General features: G+C 48.0%; 1 protein-coding gene across 1 annotated transcript in view; it reads left to right on the top strand.

Moving 5' to 3' along the window:
• Positions 1 to 18,223, top strand: part of ADAMTS8 (ADAM metallopeptidase with thrombospondin type 1 motif 8) — a 31,509-nt gene extending 13,286 nt beyond the window's left edge. The window contains exons 2-9 of the mRNA XM_073320617.2: positions 2,293 to 2,532; positions 3,455 to 3,587; positions 4,402 to 4,569; positions 5,263 to 5,561; positions 7,783 to 7,966; positions 8,532 to 8,704; positions 8,816 to 8,991; positions 11,828 to 18,223. Of these exons, the coding sequence (XP_073176718.2) occupies positions 2,293 to 2,532; positions 3,455 to 3,587; positions 4,402 to 4,569; positions 5,263 to 5,561; positions 7,783 to 7,966; positions 8,532 to 8,704; positions 8,816 to 8,991; positions 11,828 to 12,560 (2,106 nt within the window). The 3' untranslated portion in view covers positions 12,561 to 18,223. The remainder of the gene's footprint in view (positions 1 to 2,292; positions 2,533 to 3,454; positions 3,588 to 4,401; positions 4,570 to 5,262; positions 5,562 to 7,782; positions 7,967 to 8,531; positions 8,705 to 8,815; positions 8,992 to 11,827) is intronic.
• Positions 18,224 to 21,133: the final 2,910 nt, after the last annotated feature.

Below are 21,133 nucleotides of genomic sequence, written 5' to 3'. Positions count from 1 at the left end.
GTTGTGACAACATTTCCGATCCACTGAATGTTGGGATGCAAGCGAGACTCCCATCATGGCCACTGATTTACATGTGTGCATTGGTGAGTCTTACTAATTTTCTAAACAAATGGTGCTTCTGCTCCTCCCATGCAAATCACTGGCCCAGGAAAGGCTGTGAGCACTGCGAGCTGTTTATTCCCCACTGAGGCAAAGAACTTGGCGCGTTCCATTCTACGGGATACTGTTCACTCCAGCTACAGCTGAGATTGTTAAACTCACAGAGCCAAATTCTGGTCTCAGCTGCTGGTGTAAATCTGTAGCAGTTCTGCTAACTTCAGAGCGGCTCTGGATTGGCACAGGTGTAAGAAAGGGCAGAATTCAGTCCTTATGTCTGACTCTAATCTAATTACATAATTATGCTAAAGTCACTGAGACCGCAAAGTGTAATTTGCCTGGGATGAGAGAAGCCGCTTTCTCTTCCCCAGTTCTCATGCTGTTGTGACATGATTGCATTTTTTTCTCATGAATATGATTCCGTGAGACGGTGCCAAACAGAGGAGGAATTTCAATGCGCCGATAAGATGTTTACATCAACCTAAACATTGCTGGAGCGTTTGACGTATTCAATAACCTCTGGTTCGCTGGTTCGCCCAAGCAGAAGGAACTCCTGAGTGAATGCTTGGCAGCTTTCATAAGTGCTATAGGAACAAATCCCATTCACAAATAATAACACCGGAGCCTAACGCCCACACACGGTTTGGACTAAAGTACCGCAGCACTCAGCGCTTGCTGGAACAAACTCGCCTATTTCCTGCTGTGCTCGTACCTCCCAGGAATCTCCGAGCCAGGAACGCTGACCACCCTTCAGGAGTGGAGAATGTGTTTAAAGAGCACATATTTGAAGCTGAGTGTAAAGGCCAGCAAATACTCCACCATACCATAGAGTGAAGACTTGGGGCCAGATCCTCAGCTAGTCAAAATTAGCGTCGCTCCATTAAAGTCAACAGAATTACATTGATTTTTACCTCTGCTCTCCCCTCCCCCATGTTCGTACTGCAATCATACATCCAATAATGTAGATTTTGTATCTTTAAAATGCTTGTAAAGCATGTGTCATGCCCCCTCTAGAGGCTGGTCCACATAGAGGTTAATAACCTGCTACTGTTGCTAGCTAAGAGAGTTTTTGCTATACCTCAACTAGCAGAGGCCTGTAGTTTGGAGCTGAAGGCCCTCGGGTCAAACCCCGCTAACCACATGAACATGTGGGTGTTATATACACAGCACTGAGATGGAAAATGTCAAGTTAAAGTGGTTACATTCTGATTGGTTCCTGGCTTTAGTGGACTGGGGCTGGAAAATGAGGGCATGGCTCACGCTATTACTGAGGACACAGACACATCCCTCAGATCATTGACATCCTTCTCCTGAGCAGCTGCAGACGGCAGTGCGTTATTTGCCATACAGAGGGTCGGCAGTGCTCCAAGCTATAACAAAAGGCAATACCGACATCGACTGAGATGCACCTAGATACACCAGGGGCGGCCAACCTGGGGCTCCAGAGCCACACGCGGCTCTTCAGAGGTTAATATGCGGCTCCCTGTCTAGGCACCGGATCCAGGGCCGGAGCTACAGGGGCCAACTTTCCAGTGTGCTGGGGGGTGCTCGCTGCTCAACCCCCGACTCTGCCACAGCCCCTGCCCCCACTCCACCCCTTCCCGCCCCCTCCCCTGAGCCTGCCATGCCCTCGCTCCTCCCCCCAGAGCCTCCTCCATGCCAAGGAACAGCTGATCAGGAGGTGGAGGGAGGGAGGGGGAGCGGCGGGGCCGCCGATGGGCGGGAAGCACTAGGAGCGGGGGCCGGGGGGGAGCTGATGGGGGGCTGCTGACGTATTACTGTGGCTCTTTGGCAATGTACATTCATAAATTCTGGCTCCTTCTCAGGCTCAGGTTGGCCCCCCCGATCTAGGGGATCTGATTTTCCCTGGTCTTGCACCTTGGTTATAATTTAAACCAGTACAGAACAGGTGTAAGAATTTTACGCCCCCTCTGGGCTGGTGTAAACGACTGCCCAAGGCGCAGGGCAATGGAAAATGCAGCCCATGGAGCGTATTAAGGATGTTTGTTAGGTGCCCACTTTAGACGCCGTAGAAGTTGTCAGGAAGGTTGTATTGCTTCATCCCTAGTGCCCGGGACTTAACAGAACCCTAACTAGCGGCCCCTGCGAAGGAACAGAAAGTGGCAGGCTTCACGCTGTATACTTTGGACCCAAGGGTTTAACCCTCTGGTTGCCCGCCTGCCTTTCTCCTTTCAGAACCACATTCTGACCCTGATGTCAGTGGCCGCTCGGATCTACCAGCACCCTACCCTGAAGAACTCCGTCAGTTTGGTGGTGGTGAAGGTGCTGGTTGTGGAGGATGAGAAGGCCGGGCCGGAAGTGTCCGATAATGGAGGGCTCACGCTGCGCAACTTTTGCAACTGGCAACAGAGCTTCAACCCCGCGAGTGACCGTCACCCAGAGCACTACGACACTGCCGTCCTGCTGACTAGACAGGTCTGTAGTCTCAGCCGCTGACAGACCAGAATCCATATGGGATTTACCTTGGCCATGGCCTGGAGCATAGAGGGAGATAAGGAGGGGGCAGAACTATACCCCTCCAGTACAATATTCTAACAGTGCTAGGTGCTGTACATACACCTACTAAGAGATGGTCCCTTCTCCAAGGCTCTTACATTCTATTTAGAGTGTAGACTGTTATTCCCACGTCCGTGGTGGGGAACTGAGACCCGGAGAGATGACATGACTTTGTCCAAGGTAACACAGGGACCCTGAGGCAGAGCTGGGAGTTTAAGCTAGATCTCCTGATTCCCGCTCCAGTGCTTACTCATAAAGCCGTCCTTCCTCTCCATTAAATATTTTCTTTCTGGTCCATCATCAAGTGCCCAGCAAAGGCATCAGAACTTCAGAGAAAAGGAAGAGATGAAAACTCCTTGGAAACTCACTGACCTACAGATCCCATAACAGTGAATTTTAGAAAACCAGCTGCTCGAGGAATCTCACTTAGTAGTCAGTTAATAGGCCACATCTTGTCTTACTTATTTTCATATCACAGAACCATGGGATTTATAGACAGCAACGATCTAGGAGTTCATTTTATCTATGCCTCAAGCATGAGAGAGCTTGGTAGATCTGAATCTAACGTGCAGTACCATCTCCTGGCACAAACATACAGACATAGACAGTTCTTTCAGCAATCTATGTAGCAAGACACAGGTTAACATACAAGGAAAAGCTAGAAGTGGGAATAGACCCCAGGGCTCCTGCAGTCCCAGGGAGTGGCATGTTAACGGAACAATCGATAGATCCCTGGTTAGCCATATTCCTACAAATCTATACAGGCCATGAGTCCATAGAATCAGATGGGGACCCATGCTTTCTCTAACTATATTTCCCCTGGTTCCGTTTTCAAACACAGGACTTCTGTGGGCACCAGAGCTGCGACACCCTGGGAGTGGCAGACATTGGCACCATGTGTGACCCGAACAAAAGCTGCTCTGTGATTGAAGATGAGGGTCTCCAGGCTGCCTACACCCTGGCTCATGAACTAGGTAACTCCTTTTGTATGGCACGCACTTGAGGAACAGCCAGCCGGGCCACTGCAGCAGAATCCATGGCAGGGTCTTTATAGCTCCAGCTTCTCGGCTCTGAAGTCTCTCTCAAGTCAGGGGGGCTGGGAGGGGGCAGTTTAAACTGGAGTGCCGGATCCTCAACTGGTGTACACCATTGTAAACTGGCGTAGCTCCGTTGACTTCAATTATTATTATTTATTATTATTTTATTATAAATGATGTTTATTATATTAGTGTCTAAGGGCCAATCAAGATCAGGGCCCAACTGTGACAGGTACTGCTCAGTGCTCAGAGTGTAGACAGTCCCTGTCCCAAAGAGTTTATGAGCTCAATAAACCAGGCAGACCCAGGGTGGGGGCAGAGGTAATACACCCAAACAGAGCAAACAAGATGATGGCACCAAACGTCTTTTTTTTTTTTTTCCCTGCAGTCAAGCTATGCCACTTTACCCTAGCTGAGGATCTGGCCCAAGCACTCCAAACCCTTTTCTTTTTATTCACTGTGGTCCTTTGCTCTTGTATTGAACATTCCCTTTTTATGGTGGCACCTGCTTTTGCCTGCACCTGGCTGACGCCTGTCCTAGGAGAGGTGCTCCCCTTGGGCCCTCTGTGTGTGGGACTCTCCTGGAAGCAGATGGGGATTCCCCGTTCAAACCCACGACAAGGCTGTCAGCCTGAGAAGGGCGGGAAGTGTCAGAGGCCAGTCGGGATGTACTCAGAGAGGATGTAGGCTAGTGAGGATGGGAGGAGGGAGGAAGATGGCTTGCTAACATTCAGGTGCTCTCCTCTTCCAGGACACGTGCTCAGCATGCCCCATGACGACTCCAAGACCTGTGAGAGGCTCTTTGGGCCCCTGGGAAAACACCACATGATGGCGCCTCTCTTTGTCCACTTGAACAAGACCCTGCCCTGGTCCCCCTGCAGCGCCATGTACCTCACAGAGTTTCTTGACGGGGGACATGGTAGGAATCAATTCAGTACCCACTGGATGGCTGGGGTTATTCCAGACCACGGGGACCCAGGCCAGCACAGGTCCTCCAGGGCCAGATTTTCAAACATATTTAGGCCCCTAAGCTGCTGTGGCACTTTTGAAAATCCCATTCGAGCCCATCTGCATCCTTTGGTGCCTATATGCCATTGACAATATGGCCCTATTGATATCCCTGGCTCCTGTTCAGCTGGGTGCACAGACTTCATCTCTAACGGCTCCTAGGCCAGTCCAAGCACCGCGGCAGGTTGGAACACGCAAGCTGTGAAAGGCAGGCAGTGGGCCCTGGCTGACATCTTAGCCAGGCAAAGCCTGAATAGGTCAGAGGCCCCCAAGGTCCCATATCAGTCTTTTACCCACCTGCTTGGCTTATAAGCTCTCCGTCACAGACACCGTGCACTGGGGCGTCCCAGTTATGCTCGGGAAGCAGTGGTGTTGGGGCAGCTTCATGCAGACAATGGCAGCTGAGGAATTGCTTCACTGGGGGATACTGCCGGCTTAGACGTGACGCCCACTGATCAGGGACAGCATAGAGATAATAAAGTCATCCCTGCTGGACAGCAAAAGAGAATGGAGCTGGCCCCTAGGAGCCCAGGACTATGCCTTAGCTGAATGGTAAACTCCTTCATTTCCAGCCTCACTCTGCTTTGCCCTGTTTGCTGACTAGGTGACTGTCTGCTTGATGCTCCAGCCGAACCCATCGTCCTCCCCACAGACCTTCCAGGCCAGCTCTCCATGTACGACCTGGACCGCCAGTGCCAGCAGATCTTTGGCAAGGAGTTCCGGCACTGCCCAAACACCACGGACGAGGACATCTGTGCACAGCTGTGGTGTAGAATGGACACCAGGGAGCCCCTATGTCACACCAAAAATGGCAGCTTGCCATGGGCAGACGGTACGCCCTGTGGAGTGGGCAGGCTGTGCTGGGATGGCAGCTGCGTGGCACAAGATGCGAGGAAGCCCCAGGTAACAGAATGGCTGATGGGAAAGAGATGATCTGTCTCTACCTGGGTAAAAGAACTATTCACCACGAATGAGGCTGAAGAGCCGGGCCCTCTGGCATCTGCCCATGATCTTCCTCTCCACAATCATCTTTAAAAAGCAGCTGAGCTTTAGGCATTGCCCAGCCTTGAAGGCCATATTATCATTCTTATGTGTATTGTGGTAGCACTAGGAGCCCAAGTCATGGCCCATGAGCCCACGGTGCTAGGTGCTGTATAACACAGAACAAAAAGAGAGCATCTGCCACAAACAGTTTGTTATCTAAGTAGAGTTAATACTTAGCACTTGCATACATGATTGCTCCCAAGATCCAGGGAAGTCTTGTTAACCCGAGGTGGGGAACCTAAGGCAATGAGCCGACGTGACTTGCCCAAGGCCACATGGCAACTCACTAGCAGAGATGGGATTAAAACCTTGAAGTCTTGACTCCCAGCCTTGTGCTCAGACTGCTAGACCCTACTTCCTCATTGCCTACATCCAAGGAGGGTGAACTCAAACACAAAACAATTTCTGCCTGGTTCTCAAGGAAGAGACAAGATGAGCAAATATTCTGGGTGTGAGTGTTAACTGCTGATAGTGTCGATGGCCCTGATCCTGTAATCCAGTCTGTTAATGTGGATCCCTGTGGATCAGGTTTATGCCAATTAGAATTGAGCTCCTAGACATCTGGTAATTTATAAATGAAGCACCTCATGTTACAAAATTGGGGGGAGAGGGAGGCGGTTCCCTTATCCTAGTCCGTCCTAACCTGTATCCAGGAAGGGCTCATATCTTTTGATTTACCTGGTTTTCTTGTGAATATCTCCTCTGATGGCATGTTACACTGAGAGATTTTTTATTTCAGCCTGTGCTGGGTAAGGCCAGCTCATAGATTAACTCTGCAGTGAATTGCATTATGGTTTGCGCTGGTCTGAACTCGACAGAGCAGATTGTCCTTGTGCCATTGAGTCATTTTCTTTCCCCGCTGGGAACGTACACAGAGATCAGCTACGTCTGAATCAGGCCCCAGGTGCAGCAAAGTATTTAAACACGCGCTTAACTGTAAGCACTTGAATAGGTTCATTAAAGTTGATGGTGCTTAAAGATAAGCAGGTGCATAAGTGCTTTGATAGATCAGGGCCCCCGTCAGCACTGTTAGGCAGCAACATATGGGGTCATTTCACTGGTGCTGTAGTCCTTTATTTGCCCTCCATATTTACATGACAGGATCAATGTCAGGATAAAAATCACAAGGCTGAGTCATAATTCACAACCGCTTTCCTCTGGTGTGATTCCTCTGGCCTTCATGACCTTGCTACTGAGTACAGAGGCTAAGAACTGAGGAGAGAACACCTCTCCTGGTGTGCCAAAGTATCGGCTCTTTACTCCTTTAACTGAGTTTCCTGTCCTTTGTGGGCTCCTGCTGCAATCATAATGATCTTTTAATGTACAAACAATCATATTTGTGTTCCCCCCTACCCCGCCCCCCTTGCTGCTCGCTGTTTGCTTTCTGCACGTCACTCAGCTGGCACGAGGGACGTGGACTGCTCCGTTTCGCTTGGGCACCACAGGCTTGTTCCCTGTCTGGGTCTCCCGTGATGCTGCAAGGTTTGGGTTGCAAATGTCACAGGGGATGTTTAAACCTCAGCCAGAGCATGTGGCTTGGCTGCATTTTTTTAAAAAATATTTTGACCTCCATCGGGTTTTGTAGAACACCTTTTTGTCATATTTATCTATTTAGAAATGAACGCTGCCAGCGACCCCGGGCTACAGCAACACACCGCCTGACAGACAAACACACTGTAACATAACTTCTAGGCTCATTAACAGCCTGCCACCATAAGCAGCCACGTCCCTTAGGCACTTAGGCTTGCCTGTATAGGCTGAGATTGTCCATCTTTGGTACTCAGAACCCTTTTGAACATCCCACAAATGGCCTCTCTAGTGAGTAGTGCATTGGACTGGGACTCAGGAGACCTGGCTTCTATTCCTGGCTTGGCCACTGGCCTAATGCTTGGGCAAGTCACTTCCCTCCCCGTGCCTTGGTTTCCCCATGTGTATAATGGAGATGATACTGATTTGCTTTGTAAAGCACTTTGAGATCTACTGCTGAAAAGCGCTAGATAAGAGCAAAAGATTATTACTGATTTATTTCATTGCCGTAACAAGGGCCTTCTGTAACAGAATCCTTTGCAATGTCTTGCAGCCCATGGTGGATGGGAACTGGGGCCCCTGGAGCCCGTGGGGAGCCTGTTCCAGGACGTGCGGAGGAGGAGTGCACTTCTCGTACCGGGACTGCAATGATCCTGCACCTCAGAACGGTGGAAAATACTGCGAGGGTCAGAGAGCCAAATATCAGTCATGCCGCACAGAGGAATGCCCGCTGGATGGTAATCCGCTGTTTGCAAGTCACACTACCCTCCACACAATATCCCTGGCTCCGTCTGCAGACGCTCCAGAGAGAACGGCCGGATTTCCCAGTGCAGGAGTGAAAGGAGCCATTGTACAGCTATTGATATAATTTAGGAGGCATTATGGATGGCAGCAGCCTGTCTGCTGAGATCTGACTGCCAGGCACTGCATAGCGTAATGTTAGGGAGACAGGGAGGGCTCTGTCTGCCACTGAGACAATCAGAGTATCCCTCACCCAGCTTCTGGAGGCAGCTCACGGCCTCCCATCCCACACTTACCATCAGGCTTATTCATCAAAACCACCCCTTCCCCAGTCACCACTTCCCCAAGAGCCATTGGCAGGTTAACTGGCCACAGTCTTCTGGTAGGGGTATCCACCCAGCTACCAGCTCCCACAGGGTCTACTGGTGAGACTTGCAGTGTGTATGCACAGATAAGCAGCAAGCATAGCTCACTGACTGGATGGATGCCATTTGTAAGACTTCAGGCAAGTGATTCATTGCCCTTAGGTTGCTGTCGGGTCACATTTCCCCTTCCTTTCAGGGAAGAGCTTTAGAGAGCAGCAGTGCGAAAAGTACAACAGCTACAACTTCACAGATCTGGATGGGAATCTGCTGGAGTGGCTCCCCAAGTATTCAGGGGTGTCCCCCCGGGACCGTTGCAAGCTCTTTTGCCGAGCCAGAGGGAGGAGCGAATTCAAAGTATTTGAGGCCAAAGTAAGACACTTGCCTTTAATTATTATTGTCCTTGCCTGGAATATAATTGAATGAAAGGCCCCAGCTGGGGTCATGGAACTGTCTCATTATTGTCTGCTTCTTATGGCCCAGGTGATCGATGGGACATTGTGTGGGCCAGAGACCCTCTCCATCTGTGTCCACGGGCAGTGCATCAAAGCTGGCTGTGACCACGTGGTTGGCTCCTCCAAGAAGCTCGACAAGTGTGGGGTGTGCGGTGGCAATGGGTCAACATGCAGGAAAATATCTGGCTCACTCAACAGATCCAAGTAAGTCCTGGGAAGGTTGAAGCCTGGTATTCCAGGGTGTGTTGGAAGGACATGATCGTAGCGTAAAGGTGCACCAAGTGAGAGAGGGTTGTCTCTCCTGGGGATGTTTTTGGAGCAGCAGCTTTCACCTCATAATGGTCCTGATACTCACTCAGCCCCTGGCAGGATCAAACCCCCGAACAACCTGCAAACTCTGGACGGATGCTCTCAGAGGTCCTGATTTTCCATCGTTCCAGCTAATGGGAGCTTTGCAGGATCAAGCCCAGTGAGAAAAGGGGTTTAATCATAAAACATAGTCACTGTTTCCAAGGCTCTTTCCCAAGGGGCCAAACACTAGACTTCAGTGGAGCTCCACTGATCTACAGTAGCTCAGGATCCAGCCTCTGAACCGATTCTTCACTCAGTTACACCTCTGCAACCTCACTGACATTAATACATTCACACAGGGTGTAGCCGAGCAAAGAATACCCCCACACATTACTAAAAGCATATCTCCTTACACAGACGACCAGCAGCATGTCAGATGTTGACAATTATTTCAGATTTAATCACCTAGGTTACTCTTCCCCATTTGTTTTAATTTTTACTCTTGAAACAGCTTGGATAGTGAACCCAGACCCGGTCAGACTAACATTTTGTCCCTTGTCCGTTACACTTTCTGATTCTTATGTGCTATCTAAGTGCTGCAATGTTGTGGATGCCAAAATTGCTGGAAAAACTTTAAATATATATTTTTAAAAATACCTCTTAACATTAACTTCTAAAGGTATCATGATATTATTAAGGTTGCAAAAACAATTCTCTCTCTCTCTCTCTCTCACACACACACACACACACACACACACACACACACACAAGTTTAGACTCTAAACTACTTGTCAGTCAGGCAGATTCTGATCTACTTTGCACCAGTATAAATCAGGCATAACTCTGTTGGTTTCCATAATGTTAACCTGGATTTACACTAGTGTAAATGAGCTCCGAATCCAGTCAAGTGACCCTGTTCTGTTCGTTATCTCTGCCTCAAACTCCATGAAACTTCTGCAAAGTTTATTCCTTATGTAACCCAATCAGTGCCTGTTGCTTTCAACATTATCTGGTGCCACTGGCATGGGCTTGGTGCTCTACCAAGCACACAAAGTCAGTCCCTGCCCTGAGCGGAGAGGTTGAATTTCACCTGCGTGCAGTGGGCCAGCACAAGACCTATGCAATGCTTGCATGGCTCAATGATCTCATGCTGGCCTGACACGCTGGTGAGTTTTGTTGTCTGGGCCAGAGCTTAAAGAGGGTATAAATCAGTGTATTGCCACTAACATCAATAGAACTGTGGCAACTGACACCATCCGAAGAGCTGGCCCTGTGTGCTTAAAGGTTAAACTTCAAGCAGAATAATGCTAGCCAACAGAGCCCAATATAAAAGGCTTCTTGGAAAGAGAGTAACAAAGGGCTGAGATATCAAATTCCATGTGGCGAGATTACTCCCAAAGTCCAATTAGATTTCCTAAATGGTTTCCTTCCAGGGAACACAATGAATGGAACTTCCATTTGCCAATGAATTGTTTGTGGTTGACTAAAGAGAGATTAACGTGGTAATGACAGCCAAAAGGATTTAATCTACAAGAGATCCTATTAAGATCAGGGTTAAGGATGCCAGCGCGACGGAGAGCAGAATTCGACCCTAAGGCTTTGTTCCAAAATACTCTACGCATAATTGCAAGCCACAACGCAAGCCCTTGAAATGCCATGTGTGAATATTCCTGTCGGTTACAGGTGCTGACTTGTGCCAAGTGCTGGATTCTAGTGTGTTGCCTCATACCTGTCACAGATGATCATTATTGTTTGCTGAGCACAGACAATGTACAAGGCACAATGACAGAGTGTCCCTGACTTAAAGGCCTTTTAGTCCATAGCCATGACTCAGTGCTCACACTGCAGTCCCTAGGCCCCTGCATACTCCAGGATTCGACAGCAACACAATTTGCCCTGGAATCCAGCCCAGCGGCAAAACTGCACTCCAGAATCTTATTTCCTTTTTTTTAAAACCCAGTTGCTGTCTCTGATGGTTGCAAAGAAAACCGGATAGTTCAGTGGTTTGAGCATCGGTCTGCTAAACCCAGGCTTGTGAATTCAATTCTTGAGGGGGCCATTTAGGGATCTGGGGCAAAAATTGGGGATTGGTCCTGCTTTGAGTAGGGGGTTGGACTAGATGACCTCCTAAGGTCCCTTCCAACCCTGATATTCTATGAACCAAGTGCAACCAATGCAGAGATACATGCCTGAATCTGCAGACGGCCTGGAAAAATAGCTCAGACAGGTGTGAACTGCCCTCCTCATCTCACAGGAGATGTTAACTCTGAAACCTAAAGAGGACAATATAAATATCAGTAACTGCTGATTGTTTTAGCAGAAACATCCAGCCAGTGTTCTTATCCTCCAGCTCCAAACTGTCACTGATCCCTCCCCAGGTATCAAAATCCCCAGCTGCCTCATACCCAGCTGTCAAAACTCTCCTCTGTGTCCGTGATGAGGTCCCAATACGGATCTGAGCTTTCAGTACAAAACTCTGCAGCCCCATTGCAATGTAAAAATTTAGGGGCAGTGTCAAATAAAGGAAATTTCATATCAAAATAAATAATTGATTGCACGGCCCATTTTCACATTTTGTTCAGAAAAACCCTCCTGTTTAACTTTTTATCAGAGGCTGTCGTAGAATTTCCCGGCCACAGCACTGGAGTGCTGATTAGGTCAAGCTTGTCATGGGCAATATGCTAACCCGTCCCTGTACTAATTTGTTTGTAAGTTCAGGACGACAACCATCTCCTCTTGATTCATGCAGGTATGGATATAATGACATTGTCACGATCCCTGCTGGAGCTACCAACATTGACATCAAACAACGCAGCCACCGAGGGGTCCGACACGATGGAAACTACCTGGCTTTGAGAACCCTGGACGGCAAGTACCTCCTGAATGGAGACTTTGCCATTTCAGCCATGGAGCAAGACCTCCTGGTGAAGGGGACAATCCTGAAGTACAGCGGCTCTCTGACGACCTTGGAGCGGCTCCAGAGCTTCCAGCAGCTTCCGGAATCTCTCACCGTCCAACTGCTGACCGTCTCCAGTGAGGTCTTCCCGCCCAAGGTGAAGTACACTTTCTTCATCCCCAAGGACGTCCCCTTTAGCAAGCAGAAGGTCAAGGAGAAGAAATCCGCCAACATCATCCAGCCCATGCTGACCTCGCAGTGGGTTATGGGAGACTGGTCCGTGTGCTCCAAAACCTGCGGCTCTGGCTGGCAGAGGCGAACGGTGGAATGCCGGGATGTGGAGGGCCAGGCCTCTGCCACCTGCGACAAGGCTCTGAAGCCTGAGGACATCAAGCCCTGCGGCGACCTCCCGTGCCCCATCTGGCGCGTCGGCCCCTGGTCGCCGTGCTCCCGAACTTGCGGCGAGGGAGTGCGGACACGGAGCGCCACCTGCATTGACTATGAAGGAAAGATTGTAGCCCCTGAGAAATGCAGCTCGCCCCCACCCCAGACGGCGACGGCTGCCTGTGTACTGCAAGAATGCTGAGCCCGGGCAGGCCTAGTGCATCGGAGACGCATAACGTAGCCACCTATTAACCAGACCAGACCTGGCTTGGCAAGTCAAGCAGGGACGTAGGTTTAAAAGTGAACGTGCACTAATTGACCTGAGCAGGCCCCCGGGGGGCAGACCTGCTTGGAAGACTCTTTTCTGGTTTCATCCCCTGCCAATAGACATCTACCTCAAGGGGAGGGGGGGAGGAAATAGCCCGGGGGAAGGGAGGAGTCATGTGATTTATTTTTACCGGTCAATGGCAGATGAATTTTAATTTAAGGAGAGAGTCATATTCTAGGCTATTTCCCAAAAGAACGACCTGAGTTTCAGCCATGCCCACCCACTCTCCATTATTTACCATATGTGGCCTGAGAGACTCATCTGCAGGGAGGCTGAGGGGTAGGATAGCTGCACCACCTGGCTTGAAGGGATTTCCATTACATTCAGGGTTCACAATTTGGTTCAATGGCTCTCAGCACCCCCACTATACAAATTGTTCCAGCACCCCTGAGTTTAACAAAGATTTTTTTAAAAAAAAAACCTGTGTGGGACAAAGGGCCTGATCCTGCCACCATTACTCAGGTACAATTCCCATGTTCTTCGGTGAAGACTGTGAGAGCAGAAGCCTAAAACGTGACCTTCTACTAATTTGGTAAATTCCAGTAGTGGTGTTCGGACCCAGGGCTTTGGTTCAGCCCATTTGAAGCTGGGCCCCTTTGCAAAACTTCTGCTGTGGATTGTGGCTCCGATTTCGGTCCCCTTTATCCCAACGTTTGGGGGTGTTTGGATCCAGGGGGCTTGTTCAGGGCCATCTCTTTTCTTAGATGGTTATATATGGCTGTCCACCATCTGGACAGATGGAAGGAGAGGGGACAAAGTCGGTCCATCAGTGGTGCACACTGCAGTGGAAGCCCTGTGAAAAGTCAACCTGCAAAGTCAAATCCAGCATTGCACATGCCCATCTGAATCTTTCCGACTTGTCTCTCTCAGTTAGCCTGCACAGACAACCAATGAACTGTTGCAAGAGGCATAGCATTGTGAGCAGGGGACTGAACTCCAGCTCCTCCTGAGCCTAAAGGACACTAATTCCTTTATGCAGCCTTAGGTGAGTCACTTAACCTCAATTTCCTCAGCTGTAAAATGGGGTTATTGGCACTACCCTGATTAACAAGATGTCATGAGGATTAGCTGATGTTTGTACAGTGCTTTGAAGAGTGAAATATTTATTGCATGATATAAGCTAGATGCTGCATCTCAACTATGCCTTGCCTCCTGACCAGGAGGGTGTGAGCTAGTGTTTCCTTGCGCATAGAAACCCTCCCTGGTTTACAGTCAATTCTCCCACTACTTTGCCCTGGTGTTGTTCTCCATCTGACCAGTCCTGACTAGAACATCTAAAACAGCTTCTCCCAAGGCTGGAGTCTTTTCTTTTTTTTCCCCAGCAGGGATTGCTGCCAGAGCTAAGTAATGTAGCCAGCTCTTCTCTCTCTGACCCAGATGTTGTCTGTCCCTAGTGCAGACATCTGGCCAGTCTCTGAACTTTCACCTTTCGAAGCAAGCGCCCTGTGCTACGCATCCGGTGAGACTGATCAGAGCTATTAGCAGCCTCTGGCTTTAGGGAAAATGTGCAAATTTACTTTTCATCAAAGTTTCTCAATAGGGGATCCTCATATTACCCAGAAGTTCCCTTTTCTTATGCCCCTACCCTGGGGACTCTTGAGCATCTTTCTCTCTTTTGATGCTCTCTCTCTGTCTCGCATGTGTACGGCTTCCATTTAATTGTTGGAAACAAACCACAGAGAACTAAAAAGGTCTCCATTTGTCTGTCTCTCTCTCTCTCTCTCTCTCTCTCTCTCTCTGCCTGTCTCATGTGTGTCCTTTTCTAATTAGGGCTGGGTGACCCTCCTGGAGGATAAGATTCTGTGATCATTGAAAACTATTCGGTGGAGGGGAAGGGTTCTCAAATCTATTGACCCTATTTTCCCTGTATTTTAATTCTAGGTTTTGCTAGCTCAAGCAAAGTCCGTACTATAGGGAGGGACATGCCAGCATTTCCCCATCAGAATAGTGGTGAGAGCAGATTACTAGGAGGCAGGATTCCCCGGTTCTGTTCCTGGCTTTGCAGCTGCTTTCTGACCTTGGGGAAATCGCGTCTGTTCTCTGTACCTGTGACTATGTCTACACAGTGACACCGAGCCTAGGTCGATTGACTCAGCCTCACAGGGATTGGCTGTGGGGCTGCAAATAGCAACGTAGAGATTTGGGCTCGGGCTGGAGCCCAGGCTCTAAGATCCACCCCCATTGCAGGGTCCCTGAGCCTGGGCTCCACCCTGAGCCTGAATGTCTACGCTGCAATTTTTAGCCCTGCGAGCCCAAGTGAGCTGACACAGGCTAGCTGCAGCCATGCTGTAGGTCTTCTATCTGTATAGGAGCAGCCTGGCCGAAGTCAGCTCCTTAAAGGTCAGCAAAGTATTGTTACAGAATGGGAGTGTTTGATGAGGCCCGACGGAAGCTATTTCAACCACAGATGTCAGCACTGAGGGCGCACTGTGTGGTGGGCGGCTGCAAGCCCTTGTAAGAGCCATTCGTTTATTTATTTATTTTTCGCTGTTGTTATTATTCCAAAAATTGACTCCTGCATCTTTGACTTGCTGCTCCTCCTGGGGCTGGCACTGCATGCAGAATGTGCTCTGGCAACCTCATTATGGGGGGTGCCCCAAGACAACATCCACAGTGGGGTCCCTCTTTTTTTTCCTGCAGTCGGTGACCTTTCAAACTAAAGCTGCTACGTGCAGTGTGCTAGGGGGCTCCCCGACCTTTACCCACTCCCTGAGTAGACCAGTGTTAACATTCTGCTAGCTTGGCCCACGTGAAAGGGCCCCATTAAACAGCCACGCCAAGGAAAAAGGTAAGGGGATTGACCCTTCCACCTTCGAATGGAGTTGGGATAGTGAAAGAGAAGTCAGTTTTGTTAATCTTGAACAAAGAAAAGTCTGGCTGCTGGGTGCACTGTATTTAATATAAGGGGCAGCAGGAATAGGAGAAGTGCGAAAACAAACATGTTGGTTCTTCAATTAAACTCTAGTCCTTTCTTTCAGGAAATCTAGCTAGCTCGTGCAAAGGTGTGTGGTTAAATTCTCTGGCTGCATTTGAATATTTCAACCAGTATCTCAAAATTGGGCGGAACCAAAATCCCAGATCTGAAAGCTCCTGATTTAGGGGTTCAAAATCCAGATCCAAAAGCATGGCCTATTCAACCTTGAGGTTTGGATCTAGACCCTTACAGAGAGAGGTTTGAGCTTTAAACTCTTATCAGAAGCTGGAGTAAGGAGGGTTGGTTCCTACCCACCTCTTAATAAGAACTGACCCAAACCTGGGCCCCAAACCTGAGCTGAACCCAGAGAGAACCTTAGCACCGCTGCGTCTGCATTTCTAGGTTCTGGGTGCAGATGTGCCAAAATAGCATGAGAACGGCTGTTTGGACCAGGAATCTTGCCAGAAAGCCTGTCCTCACCAGACATCTAGCTTAATTTTGAAGACCTAGAACATTCAGGCCCTGATCTTCCTCCAGCAGGATATGGATAACTTCCATTGAAGCCCAGTGAAGATATTCTTATCCTGGGGGTCGGCTGGAGGGAAGAAAAGACCCCTGCTGATCTGGTTGTTTCCTTTAATCAAACCACTGAATCTCAAGTTTGCCCTCCTCCAAATATGCTGGGAAATCTTTACAAATCCACATTGGGTTCCTTCAGGACGCAGTGGCTCACACGTTTCTCACCTTCCCTTCACTGATCTGAAAATGTGTATGTAGAACAGGTCATGAACTCAATAGCACTCTCCTCCAATATCATTTTACCGGCGTGTTACACAATATATGAAACGGACGGACCCGAGCCAGAGAGTGCACGTCGGGATCCAGACTTTGAAAACGTTCACAGCATAGGGGATCCAGAATTTCTGTTAAGCCCCTTTATGGAGCTAATGGACAGCTGCAAAGTTTGGATCCAGCGCTGAATTTCCCCAGAGTTTGAGGTTCAATTCAGGCCTCTCTAATGAACATACATGGAACGCTGCTCTAGCTCCAGGAATTTAAACCATCTCACACGCTCCAACAAATAGTTGGATGCTGAAGTCATGCTTTCTTGCTTTGGTATTTTTTTCCTTCGTGTGTGAGTGTTTAACTCAAAAGCAACTATGTGTTTTTTCTCCCAAGGTTGTAGCACCCATTTGAGATAGACTGCGATTTCTGACCTGAGATTTCCCTGAGATTGTGCCAAGAAAAACAGATGTGCTAATAATGAAGCCCACCCTGGTGTCAAACAAGCAGAGAGACCTCCTCCATCTGTTTATGTCCATGGCACAGTTCATTAGCTAGAACTCCTTGCATGTGCAAGTTCCCGGTTAGAGACAAATCCCAATCAGCGTGATATTTTTGATTAGCTCCCCAATTACTTTCTAGCTTGGCTTGTGTTCCCCTTAGTCCTAATAATGTGAAAGAGGAATCTTCGTCCCCAGTTCAACAAGGTACTGAAGAGCACATCTGGCTTTAAGCATGTGAGTAGATCTGTGGACTTCAGATGAGTTTAAAGTTAAGCATGGGTTTAAGTGATTCGCTGGATCACGAGGGGGGAATGCATCTGTGGTATAGAAAGCTCAGTTGAAAAAATACCATGGTGTTTTGCTGCATTGGTCCTTGATATGGAAGTAACATTATAGCAAGCATTTACACTGGTGCTGTTGTTTTATATTATTCAGCCCAGGCCTGTGTCTCTAAGCTTGAAGTGGGACTTCTTTACAACAGCTGCATTCCTGTTACTGAGGGTTAAGAGTTTTAACGCCAGCATGTGCGGTCCAGCCCTGACCACTGAAAAGTTGAGCTAACCTCGAGGTGACAAGGGCAGGAAACCTGCCAGTTCCTCATTCACGCCAATGTCAATCCTGTCTATTTTAAGCAGACCTTTTGAGTCTCTTGTTCTCACTCTTCCAGTTACTGTAGCTACTAGAGATTCACTCTCAGCACAAAATCTGGATCAGGATCAGAACTTCTTTGTGTGGTGTTCTGATCCCAGGCATTGGGGCCCAGGTCTGATACATACATTTCACTGGGTGATGATTGTTTTGGAATTCCTGACCTATCCTTCTCTTAGAAACCTGTAGCATTTATGGTGATGTAAGTCAAATAAGTTATATATAGGAGATATATATAGAGAGAAAGATGTATATATGTTTCCCTTCAGTGAAGGATTGTAGCAGTGTACTGAGCCTCTTCTGTAAGATATTTATTATGAATTTTTGTTTTGTACAGTAGCTGTCTGAAAAGAAGGTGTGACCATTTGTGTTTTAACATGCTGCTGCTGTCCGCCCCCATCGTACACCCGCAGTGGAGTTTTGGGGGAGGAAATCTCGCTAATCTTTCTAACTGCTTAGTTACACAACTGGTGTCTCACTACTGTTTGGTGTGCAAATCAGGACGCGATTTCCAATCAAGCTTTGTAATCATAACAAACCAATAGAAACAAACGTTCTAATTTTATTTTAACAAAGAAACATTTTCTTGTTTTATCCTGGGTTTGGTTTGGTTTTGTTAATCTTTGAAAATGGATAGTCCAGTTGTAATGCTAGCCTTTATCTCTTAATAAAGGACTTCCTGCAAGTTACCACATTGTCAGTTTTTGTTTTCCACTGGTTAGATTTGGTTTCATGAATACTTTCCTCTGTGTGTTTTATATGTCCAGGCCATGAGCCTTATTTCTGATCCTCACATTTCCTTTTTCTATGTAACTTTTCAGAAATATCTCTCTGGATTTTAAAATAATGAAATAAAACATTACGATAGGAGGCAGTCAAAATAAATCGGTGAGAAATTGAGGAGTTGTTTACATTTTACAGGTTGCTTATGCTGTGTTGTTAGGCACTGCAGAACTCTGTGACTTATTAGACCCGAGAAGAACTATGGTCTAGTCATTAAAATAGCAGGACTGCTGCGTTCTTCATTTAACTCTGCTGCCAAATGAATTACTCTGCATTTATATCAGTGTCAGAGAGAGCAGAATTTGCCCCTTATTATTATAAATGCAGCATCATCCTCTAAAAATACAGCTGCTAAAGTTTGGAACTTCTGACCTCATATTAGCTAGCAAACTTATCTGGATGTATGGACTGAGTTTAGAGGGTGTCTCACTTCATATAATATAGATGGTTTGCCTTTCTCAACGCGCATGTTAGCTGGACTTCCTCTACCTTCCCTTAAATGACTTAGGTCCTGATTCAACAAACCAGTTAAGCACATGCTTAAAGTTAAGCACGTACTTAGGTGTTGTGCTCAACCGGGGTCTTAGACTCCTACTGACTTGGCAAGGTATAACATATCCCTTTGCGTCTTATATATCCCTTCTGAATTTATCCTAGCGGCATTAAACACTAACGCCACTGACTTCAGTGGAGTTACTATGGATTTACACCGGTGTCTCTGAGCAGAAATTGACCCATTACTCTGTTTATGTTCTACTTGAGTTTGTCTGATTCCATGGTTGGTTCCCACAAGCTTTGCTTCTCTAGTCTGTGCTGTCACCAGAAGCCTTCTGCAAAAACGCAGCTGGACATCATATAGAGGCTAAAGTTTATCTTCTTTGTATTACATGGTTGCTCGTCTGTTGTTCTGTTTAGACCTAGACCCCAGCCATAGGGATGGTTGACATGCCATCCATGGAAGGTAAAATAAAACCAGCACATACCATACATTTAAACCATGTTCCTTCCTGAAAACTGTTGTCACTGCAAGATTATGACTTGGCCAGTGAAATACAAAGCCTTGGGATTGAAATACCAAGGAGAATTTGAATAGAAAATTCTGGTCCCAAAGCAAAGTGAGCACCTCTGAAATGGCTTCTTTGCATCTTTCCAGTCTCTGGTTTCTTTGCCAACAAAGAGACATGTGGGATGGGATCTGGGGTGGTTGGGTCTCCCTGTGGTAGGGCCCGGGCTGCTCAGGACAATGGGGTTCAAACGTTGCTTTAAGCCATGTTTGTGCTTCCCCCTGGTGGTAATTTGCGCCTTGATTACACACTGGTCGCCCACGGCCAGAGATTGCTCTTGTGCTATTGAAGGTTTGTCATGCTATAGGGACACACTGGCCGGGCCTCCTTTCCCCCCCTAACTGGTGGCATGGCACAGATGTTACTGCAGTACATCTATACCCTAAGGAATCTCCCAGGCAAAGGGACAGACTCCTGAAGAGTCTGGTTAAGTTCCTTGGGCTGCCAGTGCGGCATAGAACAGCCAAAATGCAGCAGAGGATCACTCCTTGCCTGGCTTTGCCCTGCAGTGCAGGGATGGTGCCTCCCCACCGAGCTGGCCCTCTTGGCATACAAATGGTCTACGTTCCATGCACAAGCTCCCTCTGTCCTGCCCCCAGCTTGAACAATGGAGCTGCACCAGGAGTTGCTTGCGGGACACCGGTTCCAATGGCTTCAGGCATGTACTTGCAGCTTATCCATTTGCTTATTGTGGGAATGGTACCCTAACACGCCTCTGAGGTTTGGGAACCGTTGCTTTTACTTCCTTCCCGAAGATGGACTGGACAAATGGTGCTGACGGTGGAGGGTGTGGGTTGCTATTTTTGGTCTCAGCCCAGGAAAACCAGAAAGGGTTAATCCTCTACCATAGACAGTGCATGGTAGCCTACTCTACATGTCGCTATGTTAGTGGGCATAAAAATGCATGACACCCTATTTATAACCTTGTGTACCATTAATTTTAGACAACTTCTGTTGGCCCCCTGTACAGCTGGGTCCTACCTTTCAGCTCATTAGAAAGCCAGACTGGCTTTTCAAATCGAAACATTGTTTTGCTCTTATGGCTGGAATTTCATGAGTATCGGTCAGCTTGGTGCTGCTGCATTTCGGTGAAGCCACGGGTGATAGAATATTAATGGGTAGCTAAAAGCTACCAACTAATCAGGCCTCAGTCTCACTACAACTAGATTTAAGAGGGGGAAGGTTATAAGGAAATGCATATCACTGGAGTTTCTCTGCAGCTGTTCCCTTTCGGGAAACAGAAAGCCTAGGTGACAGTGGGCAGTGAGATGCGCTACCTTATTTTTGCCAGGGAGAGAAGATGTGTCCCAGTCCTGGATTCTCTCCATTCTAGCATGCAGAACTAGGGCTGTGACCCAGTGTCGAGGTTGCACTCCAGTTTGGGGTAATTATATTTTGTCAGCCTTCTTCCCTCACTGCAGATTTCCTTGGTTATGGCATTTCCGTCACTTCTCAGCCTAACGGGCTGCGTTGTGCCAAACAGTTGCTGCATTCCACCCCAGGAATAGCTGCACTTCAGCAGTGGGTGACGTGAGTCACGTACGTGTCTCTGTGCTGATGCAGAGCACTGTGCGGTCCTGTAGGATGAAATGTGCTACCTACTCACTTAATCCTATCAGGTCCTGAGCACTCGCCTTGAGTGCAGCATCCCTCACGATCATGCCATGAATGCACAATACATAGTAGCCATTCTCGTATAACGTGTGTGAGCTGTACTGGAGATGGGCCCAAAAATCTAAAATCCCAGCCAAA

This window comes from Lepidochelys kempii, chromosome 22 (assembly GCF_965140285.1).
Source record: "Lepidochelys kempii isolate rLepKem1 chromosome 22, rLepKem1.hap1, whole genome shotgun sequence".
Taxonomy (NCBI): Eukaryota; Metazoa; Chordata; order Testudines; family Cheloniidae; genus Lepidochelys; species Lepidochelys kempii.
Note: the sequence above shows the minus strand (reverse complement) of the source record. Positions and strands in the feature narration are given on the sequence as shown.